General features: G+C 44.6%; 1 protein-coding gene across 1 annotated transcript; it reads right to left on the bottom strand.

Annotated features, from left to right (window-relative positions):
• Nucleotides 1-266: 266 nt before the first annotated feature.
• ubald1a (UBA-like domain containing 1a) lies at nucleotides 267-16,003 on the bottom strand. The gene is made up of 3 exons (XM_070851975.1): nucleotides 15,740-16,003; nucleotides 14,997-15,056; nucleotides 267-643 (listed from the first exon to the last, which is right to left on the bottom strand). The coding sequence occupies exons 1-3, from the start codon at nucleotides 15,845-15,847 to the stop codon at nucleotides 320-322; spliced, it is 492 nt and encodes a 163-aa protein (XP_070708076.1). The 5' UTR covers nucleotides 15,848-16,003; the 3' UTR covers nucleotides 267-319.
• Nucleotides 16,004-16,420: the final 417 nt, after the last annotated feature.

Genomic DNA, 16,420 nt, shown 5'->3' with positions numbered 1-16,420 from the left:
TTTAGTTCAATAATATTTCTCTTATCTATGCATTTACTTAGGAAAAACTAACAAAGATTTGAGTTGCTCTTTTATTACTATGTGTGTGCGTATCTTTTTTTTTTTCTATTTTTGTATTGATATTTGCATTGGTTTTCTCCTCTTCTTAAATTGTCCACGTTGAGTTTTTCTTGGTTTGCGTAGTTTCCGTCTCTTCCCGTATCCATCCATCTTTTCGGGAAAAAGATCACACCGCTCCCACCCTCCCCGCACTCACCCCCCCTTTTTTTGACCTCCCTCCCCAGGGTGGAAAGGGTGGGTTTCAGTCCCATGCTGCCCTTCATCTCTCAGCCTCCATCGCTACACTAGCCTTCTGCTCGGCGCCCGCATGCGGGTTCACGCCCGTGGGCCAGGCGGGGCAGGGCTGCGTGGGGGGCTGCCCCTGAGTCCAGAGTCCCTGTGGAGGTTGCGGCACATTAGGTACGTTTGGTGAAACCCCCCAGCCGCCGACCTGGGGGGGCGGGGGTGAGGTGGCCATGGAGGCGGCCATGGGGCTGCCACCGCTGCCGCTGTTGAAGCTCTCGGACGCCTTCAGCCTGGAGAACATGGTCAACGCGTCCGGGAAGTTGGGGGGCGTCGCTGGTGTGTTGGCTGGGGTGCACATCTGAGAATGAGGAGGGAAAGAGAAATGCTGATTCAACACAGGAGTACAGAAATACAAGATATAAAAACAAAACAAAACTATATGAATATTGAGATAAGAGGACACAGAGATAACAGAGCAAAATGCATCTTGTCCTATAGCTGCACTACATTCTGTTTTATTTATAGTTGGCATATTTTTGGCTTGTAGAATGGATTTCTTCCATTATTGTTGACTTTCACTGTAAAACAGAGAGGCTGTAAAGAGGTTTTTGCTCTTCTGTTACAACAGAATGACAAACTCATGCTGCTGGAGTGGAAAAAAGTGGAAAAAATGTTGTGTTGTTGACACTGGCCAGTTAACATGAAAAATGTGCACACACCAAATAACCAAATTACTTCAGCAACGTACATCACGGGGAACATTGCAAAAGGTGGTTTTCAGCAGTGTCACTTTAACGGTGGCAAACTGTTTTGTTTAACTGACTGGAAATTTAGGGGAATCCCAGGCTCTCTTTGGCTCCCCAGAGGATCCTTTGTTTACATCCACTTCCTGTTTCAACTACAATGTGGCGTCCAATCTGATTTAGCAAACTGGATAAACTTGGCCAGACTCAGTATAGAAGCTAATTTCACTTAGGACACACACACACACACACACACACACACACACACACACACACACACACACACACACACACACACACACACACACACACACACACACACACACACACACACACACACACACACACACACACAAAAAGCATGCGGACACACATCAAGACTCCTTGGCCTTAATATATCCCCCTGTGCTATAACCTGCTCTGACCCTCCTTTGTGCCAGCGCTGTTATTGTTACTGCTGCCAGGAGTTCCTTTAGTGCACACACAACACGCGTGTGCCAAGAACAATACTGAACCTAGCACCTTGTGGCTAAGGGGCCATGTGAACAACATGTTTGGCTGCTCAGAAATGGTGAGCCCTCATCACCATCATCCTCGCTAACACAGCTTCTCACATGCTGCTCTGTGGCCTGCTTCCTCATCCGTGTCCCCGTCCATTTGAGGCCAGGAAAACAACAACCTACTGTATCCCAAAGGGACACTGAGGTGGGGGCACGTTGAGCCAGGAGGCCTGTCGTCTAAAAATAAGAGCCTGGGCTGAGAGGCCAACAGGGCAGGCACCTACATGAAAAAATAGCCCTGAATCACCAGCCTCAACAATGGAAGAAAACAGCTTGGCAACTCCCAGGCTTTGGATTACATAAAATGAAATTTCCTTATTATTCAAGTACAACTGACATGACAGAATACAAGCTTCCAATAAAGATTAAAAACAACTTTAACAATCTGTTGAGTATCTTGAAGGCTCAAACATACAAGCTGTTACTTATCAACCACTTGAACTGTCATCATACTCTTAAATCTTCCCCCTGATCGTCTTTAAAGTTTTTCCACACTGCAACAACATTCAGATAACATTTTGTACAAATTCAGGCCAAATGTTCTGGAGACATTTTCTGGAATTGGGAGTCATGGGCTCCATGAATCAGTGGTGGGGAACAGCAGCTGCAGTCACACATGATTATTGGACAAAGAATGTCAACATGATGAAAGACAACAAAAAAGCTGGAAAACGCTCCCCTTACTGACAACCAGCACCGGCTGACCCGTTGTATCTAATCTACCCTTGGCTCCGTCACCCAGGATGCTCAGATTGAGACACGCGGCCTTAGTACTCAAGCAGAAAAACAACAGGATGACAGGAACGGCGTTCCTCCCTTGGGGGTGTAATCGGACCACTTTGCCCCCTAAAAGTGCTGCGGCTTGCAGGGCTGGTCCTGCCAGTGTACAGTGTGGGGCCAGGCCGGGCCGGGCTGAGTTAGAGGTCCTCGGAGTGGCACGCTGTTATGAAAGGTGAGCGTGTCCATGATGCACTCTGACAGGAAGTGCTGGCTCGTGTCTCTGCGGCTGTTTCCTGCGGTAAAGAGACACCCTGGAATGCTGAAGTGACCTCTGTGATCCTTCCTGTTCTTGGCTGGGCAGCGCTGGAAGCTGCTGGTTGGATTTCTTAAACCTCATGATCAGTTACGGGACAGTGTGCCTGGTGCTCAGGTAGAAAACAATAGACGAGGCCTCCTGCATGCCTGCTTACTGGCCAGGAATGGAAAATGAGAGAAAACTGCTGATACATGACCTTTCAGGTGGTCCACTGAGACCTTTGCATCTTACTTACTCATCTATAACTCATGCACAGATGAGCAGGTATAAATATACACCTGCAGACAGCTAAGAGACTATACATTTCACTACGTAAGTGTATTTACTGGCTTTTGCTTCATATTTAAGAGTAGACTCAAACAACAACGAAGGGAGAGGGAGGCTGACGGCAAAACCGATTTCAAAACACCATCCTTGCATCTCACGACTGCCCACCTCACACGCCTCTGCTCACAGAACGACACAACGTGCCTCTTAGGTGTCGGCATGCGTGTCTGACTCTGTCCAAGGTCCCCTGCAAAGACAGAGACGCAGACGGTATCGACCCACGGGGAGGAGGATCAGCTCCAAACACACAGCAGCCGTACTCTGTGCCAGGCTGTCTGAGTTTGGACCTGACTGCTCATCAGACACGTTCTCTCCATTTAAAGCATCAACAAAACCCAGAGCTGTCGGCGGGTATTTGACGATGATCCACATACATACAGAGAAACGCCATTTCTACTACACCCAGACAAATGACACACGAATATCTTGTGACAGCTGCGTTTTGTCTTTATTTTCTACAAGTGTCATGTTTTAAGCATCCAGTTTGAAAGCACGTGACCTGCCTCTTGTCGAAACAGAGAAAACTGCAGCAGGGGTAAAAACTACACATGGTTTCCTGCACAGAGATTAAAGCCGTTGCTCTGGTGCAGCGTACTGAGGAAGCAGGTTACTGTGTGTTTTCCCTTTGTGAGTATTAAGCAGCCTAGTGGCAGATTAACTCTCGCTGCACTGAGCGAGGGCAGAAAAATACAGCAAGAGCTGCTGAGACCGGTGCGAGCAGACCGAGGCTCCAATCTCATTGGCTGCCAGACAAGTGACGGCCACGTGGGCTGCAGCAGCACGGTTAATGTTTTATTTCAGAGAATCACTATCTGTGTTTGCATGTGTGTGCGCGACATGCTGACAAAAACAGCATCTACCGAGGTTTGCAGTTGTGTCACACACATGTTCGCAATATGGGATGAGAACCATGTGAAGCTGATATGTGTGACTCGGTTATGGGATAGGCTACTTGATAGGGAAGAAAGCAGGTTAACAAGACAGATATTTGTTTGGGATAAACAGATTACTGCCAAAAGATGTTTGCACATTGTTCTGCAACTGTGATGAGGTATTTTCCAATAATAAAAAGATTAACATTCACCTGTTACCTGTTGTGTTAGCTATAATGACGTATGAGCTAAACAAAAAATGTGTACATTTAGGAAGCTATATATGTAATGTCTAATTTGTCTGAGAAACAAAGATCTTTTAGTGCTCTTTTGGCTGAGATCTCAGATTTTATTACTTTCTCTTCAAACTGTGTGTGGAGTTAGAAAAGGGACTTTGTGCCATGCAGCATCTAAATGATTTTCTACTGTCCTTTTCACAGGGAACAACTAATACTTTGTTTAGTAAGATAAGAACAGAAACTGGTTTTATAAATATGAGTGATGCACAGTTGGCACGGATGGCTGTTCACATATGAAAAATTTTAATTATCCTGCAACTTGGAAAAAGACTGAGATGAGAAAAAAAAGCCTTGGGGCATTTCTTTTCTGTCTTCGGCTATTCAGTGTATTTTGGGCATTTTCCAAATAAATGTTATTTTTAAAGTACATAGAAGTACACATAATGCTGTAAGTGGCATTTGAGATGGATGTTATGTATTTTTCTGAGGTTTGATCTGTAGCAGCGTCTTGTACTCATGATGGAACACCAAAAATTTTGCCAGTACACAAAATTGTATTGTGATAAGAAACAAAACCACGTCTGGCTCCATCATGGCACAATCAGCAATCAATTATCTGTGTTCACAAACTGTTTTGGCTAAATATAACTACTGTATGTTTTATTGGTCCACGTAAGTTCAGTGTGAGAGGTCAGCTCAGTTAACCCTAACTAGTGGCATCCTGTAGGTTTTGTTAGCTGGTTTACAGTCGGGTGGGATCAAAAATGACAGAAAAGAAAAGATCAACTCCCACTCAGAACAGCACAGAAATGAAAAAATCGTGTTGTTGCTGTTGAGAAAGCCCAAACTGTGTTTAAAAACACAAGCAGATGTGAAAAGCTGTTGTTGAGGAAAGGTGATGTGTGTGTGTGTACGTAGCAGCACACACACACAGAGCAGACAGTGTAACAGCAGGGAGGTCTAGCCATTTATTCAAGATATACAGATGGAGAGACGGGGGAATAACAGACAGCGAGAGCAGGTTTGTGTTCAAAACAGAGCCAGTGGAGAGAGGGGTTGCCATGGGGACGGTTGTTATGCGGAAGCAGCAGAGATCTCCTTGTTGACGGGACGAGGCTGAGGCAGGCCTGGCTCTGCGGTCATGGCGGCCCGACTCTGTCCACCCTCTCTTCAACTCTGTTTGCTGAGCCCCGCGAGAGGAACGGATGGCTGACAGACAGCGACCACTCTAAACATGCCTGGCCCGCTCTGTGGAGAGGCTCTGCAAACCTTAAACACTCCTCCGTTTGTGTGTGTGTGTGTGTGTGCGTGTGTTTGTGTGTGTTTGTCCACAAACACAGATGAGCCGGAGTTATTTCCAGTCTAACCGACCACATTCCTCAGAAATAAAGTATGTGTGTGTGCCCGGCTGAAAAGAGGAGCTATCTATCTTGTTGCATACTTGTGCAGAGGGTCCGGTTACGTCTCATGACCCCAGCTGACCTCCGTGTCCCGTTCACATTCACATTCTTATCCATCTCACTTCAGTCTCTCTGGCCTGTTTCCATTCAGACATGGACAGATTTTTTTTGGCAGTGAATGAAATGTAATCTGCTTGATTCCATTAACTTGGTTGAAGTAAATAAACAGAAGTCCTTATAGAGTAAAAATTCTAAATTCAAGTCATACCACGCAAGTTCTTGTCCGTTTCAGCTAACGTTGGCTACTTTTAAAAGAAATTATTAATTCACATTAACCAAAGCCAAATCTGGTCAAACCTGCACCAATACTTAGATTTAAACCCAACTGCTTTGTCTTCATCATTCCCGCTGCTATGAAACCATGACGTGTGTGTTTTCTCTCCTTTCTCTATGTTTCTCTCACTTCCCACTCCCCCTCTAGTCTGTGGCTTGTTGCGTACAGCTCACACATGCTGTGTGTTAGTGCTTACAGCAACCTGTACTGAGAGATCTGTGAGACGTGAGAGTGACTGTGAAGCATGCAGCCTGACGTGTCCATACACGAGCCTAAATTCTTACTACAATTGTATTTTCTGACTGGATTATAATATTTAAGTCACTGTTCAGTATAATGTATGTCTACGGTATTTGGACAGAATGACTGTCAGCGGGAAATGCTGTTTTATAGCTTAAAAGTTACTCTGCACCATGAATCTGACATGTCTTACACAGAATACAAAAACTAGCCAGTTTACAAACTTTTTAAGGTAAAGAAATGATGACATTTGATTCCTTGGCTTTGGGTATTATTCAAACTAACACATGCTGACGGTGACTGGCCAGTGTGACTGGCAGAAAAATGTTTCTTCATGACAGCATAATCATAAATTTGGATCATTTTTAACTGTTGTAACCATTGAGTCTGACAATGTTATAGACTTGAATTATAAATCACATGAAAATGTGTAATTACTGATGGCAAAACAACTGCAAAACCAAGCCAAGGTGTCTGCACTGACAGCATGGCTGCTGTGGCTCAGCCACCAGGCCTGCACTCTTCAAAATATTTATTTAGTCATTTGCTGAACCCCAAGGCCATGTGGGGTGCTGTGTCACCTACAGCTCAGTCTGAAAGGTTTGTTTACATGTACTGTGTAGGGTCTAGTACTTTTCCACATTTCACTGCTTGTTGATGAGGCAAAAATGTTGCTTGTTTGTCCGTTATTAGAGACAAATGTGGAGGATCGCTGGAATCACAGCTCCACATTGTGTTGGCCATTCATTATAGCATTCCTCTCCTGAGCTACACAATGACAGGCCAGGTTACAACCCTCAGCTCTGGGGGCATCTTACTCAGAGTTAACCTTGTCCTACAGCAATGTTATTGAACCTGACCTCTCAACAATGGGCAATGTCAAAAGGGCACTTTAGCCTTAGTCCTTTTACTATGTATGGTATTGCCTTTGGATTATTAAAGAGCTGCTAAGGGTGTAAACCTAGTCAATTCTGAAAGACAACATGGAGGCATACTTCAGGTGGTGGAGAAAAAAAAATGTAGTCAGATATTGATGGGAGATACAACCTTACCCAAACAGCACCTCTTTGAACTGGTGTTAAGTGCTGGGTCTGTGGGAGGATGCTCCACCAGCAGGGGACTGGTCTTGAGCGCATTCACGTCATGCATGTTTGGAGCAGTTTATATGCATCCTGAAACATTCACTCCTTTTGTTTGGTTTGTTTGGTGCATGAACAATGCCATTCGAACCTAGCAACACTGACAATGCAGGCCTCTGTCCACTTCGAGGAGTGCTGTGGTACAGTTTGTTAGACCAGATATGCATTTTCCGGACAAAAGGGGATGAATGTACAAAACAAACTTGGCCTCAAGAGGATATGATGCACCAAGTTACTGGCAATCAGCACAGACAAGTCCACCATCTTCAGCTAAGCTTACAGGAACTGGAACTGGATGTCTGGACAACATGCTTCCCAAATATGTAACCTCAACAGATGACAGTTTAACAAAACTGTCTAATACACAAGCAGCTTGTGGGTCCATGTGATGCTCGATTACTGACATTCAACATGTACTCCTCTTCTGGCACAGAAAACCTCAATAAACCACAAAGATGCAACAAAATAAACTTTTCCATTTATGGGTCGTGCAAAAGACAGACTGTAGATGTGGCTGCAGTCTAGCTGTTGCTGTGCAGTCATTAATGTAATGGTACGGTTGATTCTAACTGATTGGCTGAGGGCGAGATAGAATAAAAGGAGAAAAGGCTGAAGAGACCATTGCAGCATTACACACACTGTACATGATTCTGCTTGCCTGTTAAATGTTTAAACAGGGAGTGCTCTTAATGTGTGTATGTAGCCAGGCACTGCTTTTTTGTTTTGGAGCTGCAGCTCTGCAGTTGGATAACTGCAACCATGACCTACTAACAAGTATGACAAGTATTGGAACTCTGACAAGGATAATGAGTATGTTTTTAATGTTAAATTGAATTTGAGTCCGATTTAAAAACAACAAAATAAAAAACAACAGGACCTTCATTCATCTGCTTACCGACATCTTCTCCAAGCTGCCATATAACAGTAGACGGTGGAGGTTTGGTACTGCTTAGTGCCAACGAATCAACACAATCGCATTTTATCTTAACAAGAGCAGCAACTCTGCGTTTCTATTATCCCATCACAAAGCTTACCAACAGGAAGTCACTCTCAGGGTTTCATGGGAGTGGCTGGATGTCAGAAGAAGACGTTTCCCAAACTAAATAAAGGAGGTTGACAGGTGCAGCTGAACATTTCAACTGACTGCCCCTGTGACACCCCCGACTCCTTGGACCTCACCCTGCTTCCAGCAGCTGACGACTTGAGGTTGTGTATGTCTATGTGTAAGTTAATATTACACACACACACACACAGAGAGTCATGGTTGGATTTGTGCTCACGAGGGGCTCAGTTGTTCATTAGCCAGGCTGCACTTTGTTTAAGTGAGTGTTTTGACACTGTGTAAGATAGGAAGGAGACTGAGAAAGAAAAACAAAAACAGATAGGAGCAATGACAGCGGCTGACAGTGAAAATAGGAGAACTGAGGCTGAGTGGAGCCTGGGTTCTGTTTGACCAACTGCACGCACTGCGCTGCTCACAACAATGGCTAACAGGCTAACAATAGGTGTTCAGCGGCTCACTTGTATCTAGAAAAGGGAGTTTGGCTGGCAACAGTTTGGCCACAGAAACTAGTAGTCCAAAGGTCATCGTGAGGGAACACAAAACAGGATTACAATGCAAGATTCGTCTTGCCAAAAAAAAAAAAGTCTTGAGGCTGCACATACACTGGATTTGTGAGTTTTTCTTTTCACCTCACGTGCAACCAATATATCAGCTTACATCTGAATCTGAAACGCTAAGTAGTGTGACGGAGGAAGTTTATTTGAAAATGTAAGTCAAAATTTAGACGACAGCACAGGAGCTGGTGTAGAGAAGTCCGCTGACCTGAGTCTGGCTGCAGCGCTACAGCTAACCTGAGAAAAACAGGCCACAGGGACACAATGTGACAAAACACTCTTTATGCAAGAGATGAGGGTCCCATGTGCTGCATGTGTATGTATGTGTGTGTGTGTGTGTATGTGTGTACTCAGTGACTCCAAGAATCAGTGTGAAACCCAATCTAACTCCACTGCTCATAAACACATCTGGTCCTTGCAGCCATCCCACATGGATTCACATTCCCTGACTCCCTTGAGCCAAAGTTCCTGTGTGTGTCTGTGTGTGTGTGTCTGTGCGCACACGCCTTTGTGTGTGGTTAGGGTTCTGGGAAGTCGTGCTCCTGGAAACATGCAGGGCAACACGCTGGAACATGCACAGCACAGGCCAAGCCTCTTCAGATGTGGCTAACTGCTTGGCATGGCTGTACAACACACGGGTACAGACAGCCACACACACAGAGATGCAAGAACACCTATTAACATTAACAAATCTAAACGTGATTAATTTTGAAATCTGAGACACACTGCTGCATGCTCACCCTGGGGATTTTAGTCCACACACACACGTACACACACACACACACACAAAATCACACTACACAAACAATGAGAGAAATAAAGTGGATTTCAGCTCATTCTGCACTTAATTAACGTCTGTAAGTAATGCAGAGAGACAGAGAGCACCTTGTTTCTTTTGTGGCAGAGACACAAAGCAGCACTGTGTTACTGTATCTTCAACCAAACTACCTGGCACTGCCTTGCTATTAGCATATTTCACCTTAAGTGCTGGCCAAGCATGCTTCCTCATTTTCCATCGATTCTTCACTGCTAGTAAAGACACAATCCAAGTATCCTTTATGCACTTTAGTTAGCCTTCCTCCATCTCTTGTGTTGTGATGATAAACGTATTGAGGTGGAAGCAGAGAGAGAAATAGCAGCAGACAGTTGTCCCTGTTGTCACGTCGTGATTTATGAAGGTAATTATACCTCTGCTCTTCTGCATGGGCGCACAACACTTTAAGTCTCAGCAAGATGAGATCTTACATGGATGAGAAAAGTTAGGGTTTCTAAAAATCCCTTTTTAAGCCACACCCGGACACCAAAAGCCAATGTTTGTAGTTACCAGAAACACCCCCTCAAACATGCACATGCACAGACACACACACACACACCAAACCCTCCTCCTTTCTCCTACTGGGTGTTTATATTGCCAGGAAGCAGCATTTAAACAACCTCACGCCCACTTTTATCACCGCTCTACAGTGCCCAATACTATTCTGCTACGTCACTGTAGCCGATCAGTTGGCGCTGAACATTGCCCTTCATAAAATCCTACTTTCATTCACTTTGTGCATGACGCCAGTGACGAACAATTGTTACAGAACAATCATTGAAACTGTGGAGCTGTTTGTTCGTGATTGTACGGGCTGCAGTGTGTAAGCGAGGCTGGCCTGAGCTCAGCAGTAAGAAGAGACAGGAGAAGTTCTTCAAATGGAGTACATACTGCTTATATTTAACTAATACTCATTTAAATGACAGGAAAAGAAAGCCAAATCCATAGATCCTGGATGATGCTCTTTACAGTCTAATAAAACTTTGCAAGAAAGTAAAAAGAGGAGCTGAAAGAAGTTAGTGTTTCTTTGTTTTTTCATCAATATGAAAGCATATGAGGGTGAGATCAGGAGGAAGATATGCTATAACACAGCAGATATGATTTGACAGGAAAAGGAAAATGTGAAATATTTCTTGAGGGGATTACTTTTATTACCCTGACCTACTAAAAACAACATACTTTTACAACACCACAGCCCTGACTTGACTGCAGTACACCAGCACCTCGCTGTATTCTTTTTAACGGCCGTGACTGTAGCAGAAATTACACACATGTGAAGCAGACTTTGTGGCTTAGTTAGTTCGCGTCCCAGCTTAGTCACATGATGGGGTCACATGTTCCCAGACAGAGGCAGAATGATCCCGCTGGGGCTACTTCCTCCTCTGTGGTCACATGAAGATTCATTCACTTTATTGCGGCTGCATGTGGCCCACATAGAGAAATGTTAATCATGGAAAACACTCATATTGGAGAGAACACCCTGTCGAACGTCAGTGCTTCTAAATTCAGTGAGACACAAAGCGAGCAGCTCTAAGACGAAAATTCTTTCTTGTTCCAAGGACATGTCTCTCTTTCACAAAAGAAACCTTGCTTATGACAACGAACGAAGTCTATTATTCTGTGTTGAGGTGTATATGTGGAAGAGTATTTCTGACAGCAGGCGTTCCAACTGTGTACCAAGTATCACGAATAGCTCAGACTTTATATAAGCAATCTATTCAAAAATGCCTGGAAATACGCATGGGGCGGCCCTAGAATATGTATGAAAACAAAAAAGGCAAGGGCACGAGAATATGTGCATAATGTTTGATTAGAGGGATTAGCGTCAAACAGCCAGGAGCTACACTAACACAACTAGTGCATTCCAAGTGTGAGCGAACATGCCGGCGCGCTGTTCTGGCGGTGGTAACTGCTTCGAGAATGAAGAGGATGAGGAGGACAGGCTACGATTATGAGACTCTCTAACAGAAAACATAAATGGCAAATTGAATTCTACAGCCTGATGTTTTGCGTCTATACACAGAAAGAGACAGAGCCAGCGAGGGAAGCCAGAAGGCACGGGGAGTGAGAGTGTATGGACCAAAGACAGAGACAGGGTGCTGTGTTTCTAGTCATACCGGCCCCCTCTGCTGTGAAAGGGTCCATTTTGGGTCGGTGTGAGCGTTGCATCCTGTAGGAATGTGTTGCGGTTGCACTGTTTTTAAAGGCAGGGTGTGTGTAGAGGAGGAAACTGGGAGTGGATGGGGAGGGGTTGGATTGACCTTAGGGCCTGGGTGTCCATCATGGAACGCACAGTAGATGTAAGTTTTAATGGTTTCATTCAGAAGCACAGAGATAAATGGACAATCTGTTCAATATCCATCATGTAGCTGCACGACTCGCACTGAAACAAACAGACATTACATGCACACAACAACAAACGGAGTCTTAAATGCGTGCCTGTGCAGAGATTCTAGCTCTTTCACGTCATGTGCCCAAGCTCAGGCACTCCCCGGGGTCTGGGATTGCTAGTAAAGGGAAATAATAATGACAAAAGCTCTGGCTTAATCCTTCACCACTCACATCATTATACAACACTGTACTGATGAGTAGCCTAACTCACCTCACTGTTTGACATTTGATACAGGGTATAAACCTCCGACATAAAATGCACAAATGATGCATTAGCAAAACACAGGTAAACAAAATGAGACATGACATGGCTTACAGCGTCAATGCTATCTTACTGACTGCTCCAAATCCTCACCAGACAAGCTTTGTTTGGGAGATAAAATGTGTTTGTTAAACAACAGTGCTCTTGTATTTATGATGGTTTCTCTCACATGATGCCAAATTTAGATAGACATCGCACTCAGCCTCACACACCGACTATGTTAACATGCAGAAAATAATCCGTTTTTTGCCCTTATTCTGAAAAGGACAATATTCCCACTTACTTGTTTACACTGCTAATGAAAATGAATATTCCACTAATAATCTTGTTTACATGCAGCCGTGCATACTCTGATTAACGTGTCATCTATCACATCAAAATATGGAGAAGTGGAACAGCTGGAGCTGCTTGAGTCATTTTGCTTCTGTGTCAAAAAGGGACTTTTACCATAGGAAGTTTACCACAGGTGGTGAACTATACATCCCAAAACCTACCAAACTGTTTGAAGGTAGGAGTGCTTCTCCTTCCGACCAGAAACGAGGGCATTTCTTTTGGAAATGCATCTCCAGCCCAGCCTGTTAAACTGTTGGCTGATTGGTTTGTTTACAGTGCACAGAGCTGATCGTGAACAGGCAAGAGGCTGTGTGTCCCACATGGTAAAAACCCCACATGAGATGCATGTTCCACATGTGCTGTATACATGTTCGAAGAACACACCTAAAACCTGAATGATAACGACACAGAAACGAATTAGAAACTGGTATACGGAATAAGGCCTAAAGCAGAAAATCCAAATCCAATATGCCGTTTCTGTGACCCAGATCGAAGTCAGAATATTGTCATATTCATAATAATGGTGGAATGTTAACATGCATGTAAATGTAGTCACTGTTTTACGGTCAAAAACAGTAACATAAACCAGCTCACTGAACAGTATCCATAAACTGTCTGACCTACATGACGTCCTAACCTGCCATGCTGCCAAGAACTGCATGTCTACAGGCTGTCTGTTGGGGCCAGTGGGGCTGGGCCGGGGCTTCTAGCCAAAATAGTAATCTCAAGGATGAGTTCAGTTTGTGTTGTAACACAAAACATTGTTGCAGCAGAATGTACAACACAAATGTAACTTAATGTTACACTGAGGAGAGTGAGAGAGTGAGAGAGTTAAGAGAGAGACAGAGAGACAGAGAGTTGAGGGAGAGACAGAGAGTTAAGAGTGAGAGCGAGAGCAAAGTGGATTAGATTTGTATACCAACGAACACTGTGGCCAGATAAGCTGCAGGAAGGTTGGACATGCTGGCCTACTGTAGTACTGTTGTGACTCACACACAAACACCCGCACCCACTCTGTGCACGCACACAACACAAATGCATGCATGTGCCGTACGCGAGCACAAGCAGAGACGAGTACACATGCTGCCATATGCAAAAACGGGAACGTGAATGTGTGATTATGTAAGAACATGTCTGTTACAATAACATAGGTGCTCTGCGACCTGACTTTCATTATCCACTGTCTGCGGCAATCAAGCTCAGCTCTATTTGGCAGACAGATCGGGACAGCTATTGGCAGATTGTTTGCTCTCTAAATTAAAGTGAGACATTCCATGAGCTAAACAGAGGACTGAGATGCTCTTATTTACCGATCAGATAATGACGGAGGTCTGGCTTTGTTTCTTACACTAAAGCTGTGATAAATGTGATTCGGCTCAGTGCGAGTCGTTTCCATGCTGACTGTCGATATTGCACTACTCTGAGGCTATAAATGTACACACACTCGCACACATTGCAATAAAAAAAAAAAATCCTCTTTTATCCCCATCTCTCTTCCTTTCCTTCTGGAAAAACACAGCTGAAATGTTTAGCAGTTTGACGACTATCTTCGCCACACAGAGTGCGAGCTTAACAATTATCAACAGTTTCATCCAAAATCCCCCCACATCCATGTCAGGCTCTTGCAGAGGGCAGCTGTTGCTGGATGCTGCCATGCATGCAGCTGCAAACAAAGGCTTGTGTGCTGCCAAAGTGGGCTGCTGCTAAAAGCCCAAATACTGCTAGTGTTTCATAATGTTCAACCCCTGTGTGTGTGTGTGTGTGTGTGTGTGTGTGTGTGTGTCTCCTACAGCCCTAATGCCTTCCAGTTTGCTGTGCTCTGATTTGTCTGCCCCTATACGTCCCCAGTGTGTGTTGTGTCGGGGGCAGGAGCAACCCAATCAGGGAAAACAGCCGAATAACCCGAGGCAAATGCATCGGCACGGGGGTCTATTTGTGAGAGGCAGCTGTCCTCTTCCTGGAAATAGACTTTTTTTTCTGTCTTACCCAGAAACTGAGGGGAGGGGGTTTCCTTCCTTTATGCACCTCAACTGATTTAATGCAAAATGACGAATTTCATATAAATTTCTACATCTATCTATCTTCCTCGCTCCCTCTGTTTCCCATGCATACGCAAACACAGTCTCTCTCGCTCTCTCTCAGTGTGGCTGCATGCCTGCCTGTGTGTTTATTTCTGGAAGCCCACAACATGGCCGACATGTGCTTTGTTATTGTTAGTACAACATCATCCCACTTGGCCTATAAGGGCAGTTTATCGCCCCCCCCCTCAATCCAACCCAAAACAACACAGCAGCCTTAAAGATACACAAGCATCAAATTAGGATTGTTACAATGACATAAAAAGAATAACACATTTAAAGTATCTTATGATCACCCTCCTCCTCCTCCTCCTCCTCGCACTCACCATTTGATGAGGATGGCCATATGGAATATTTGTTTCTTGAAAAAAGGCACTGAGGGCAGTCTACAACAAAACACAGAGAAAATGAGTGACATTATTTGTATGATAATGCTTTGTGATTTCACCTAAGAGCGCTAAATAATAGATGAGGGCAAAGAACGTCGCTTATTTCTGAGCTGATGTAGATTAAACACAAACAATACAACGAGCTCGCTATGGAGAAAATGCACTAGTTAACTGTACATTCACCGCAGACTAAACAACCATGCATCACACTACTCTTCAGTAGGCTAGTCGGTACAACACGGCGGTCATCTTTATTGCATAATAGCACAGGCTGGCCTCGCCTGTACACTGCTGTCATGTGTCGGATTATAGTATTTAATCTAGAGTAAAGTCTAATTGGATATGCTAGCTGTACACTTCGACCTACTGCGTTACTGTGTGTTCCAGACAGGTTTAGCCTCGCTGAAGCACACATACGTCGACTTTAAATACAGCCAAAGTGCTGTTTTGGTGAGCTGGCCGACTTCTGGCCACCTAAAGCGGACACACACAGCCAGCCGACACCGACGCGTTGTCTCATGTTGGTTTTCTGACATTAAAGAAGTAGCAAACCGCGGAGCTCCGGCTAAAACTAACGGCTGGTCAGACATAATGTTTATGTTTAGCCGTTGGCCAACGTCAACCGGCGGGAGCTGTGACATTTTCTATGAATCTATCTTTTTTTTTTTTTTTTTTTTTACCTCGAACTGCCAATGTGCCGCTTGCAAAAGCTGCTTCGCCTGGTCTGCCGCACAACCCGCCGTCAGGACGAACTGGTTAATCATGACTTGATGTTTGAGTTCATCCATTTTCGACGCAGCCCGTGTCCTACTCGCGGCGACTGGCTCTGAAACAGACTTTCGACCGTTTTTCCTCTCTTTCTTCACTCTAGTTGTATTCCGTCTCTCTGCCTCAGTCGTCCACCATTACAGCCGGTTGAGCAAACACAAATATTTACTGTAGGAGCGGTAGTGGAAGGGACGCGGAGTGATTGACAGGAGCGCGCAGCCAATCAGAGGGGGACGTCGTCGGTGGGATTTGTATGCTGCAAGAGGAGGGTCTGTCCTCGGCGTGTCTTTATCCGTCTAACGCGACTTTATTTTGACGCTTAAAGACGCGCTAAACGAAGACAGTCCATGGCAGTATGTGCGTTTAGAATTATAGTGCATAAATGGCGTAAAAAACCCCACAAAGGAGCTAAAGCCCCACTCGGGTAATCCCAAGGAGGGTTTGTTTTGGACTACAACTCCCGTGAGCACGCGCTTTGTTTGTAAAGCTCCAGAAGGCAGACTTTTGTGAATGACGGCCGCTCTCGTCCAATTCCCTGTCGCGCTGTGTCACCATCTTGCCAAATATGGTAAACAAATCCACCATCGCCAATT

This window comes from Pempheris klunzingeri, chromosome 20 (genome assembly GCF_042242105.1).
Source record: "Pempheris klunzingeri isolate RE-2024b chromosome 20, fPemKlu1.hap1, whole genome shotgun sequence".
Lineage (NCBI taxonomy): Eukaryota > Metazoa > Chordata > Actinopteri > Acropomatiformes > Pempheridae > Pempheris > Pempheris klunzingeri.
Note: the sequence above shows the minus strand (reverse complement) of the source record. Positions and strands in the feature narration are given on the sequence as shown.

Bases quoted from the DNA above. Each gene is read 5' to 3' on its own strand.
- ubald1a (XM_070851975.1), bottom strand. From the start codon at position 15,847: ATGGATGAACTCAAACATCAAGTCATGATTAACCAGTTCGTCCTGACG. The intron at 15,057-15,739 runs GTAAAAAAAAAA...GTTTTGTTGTAG, and splicing joins CGGCACATTGGCAGTTCGAG to ACTGCCCTCAGTGCCTTTTT. The intron at 644-14,996 runs GTGAGTGCGAGG...CCTCATTCTCAG, and splicing joins ATGGCCATCCTCATCAAATG to ATGTGCACCCCAGCCAACAC.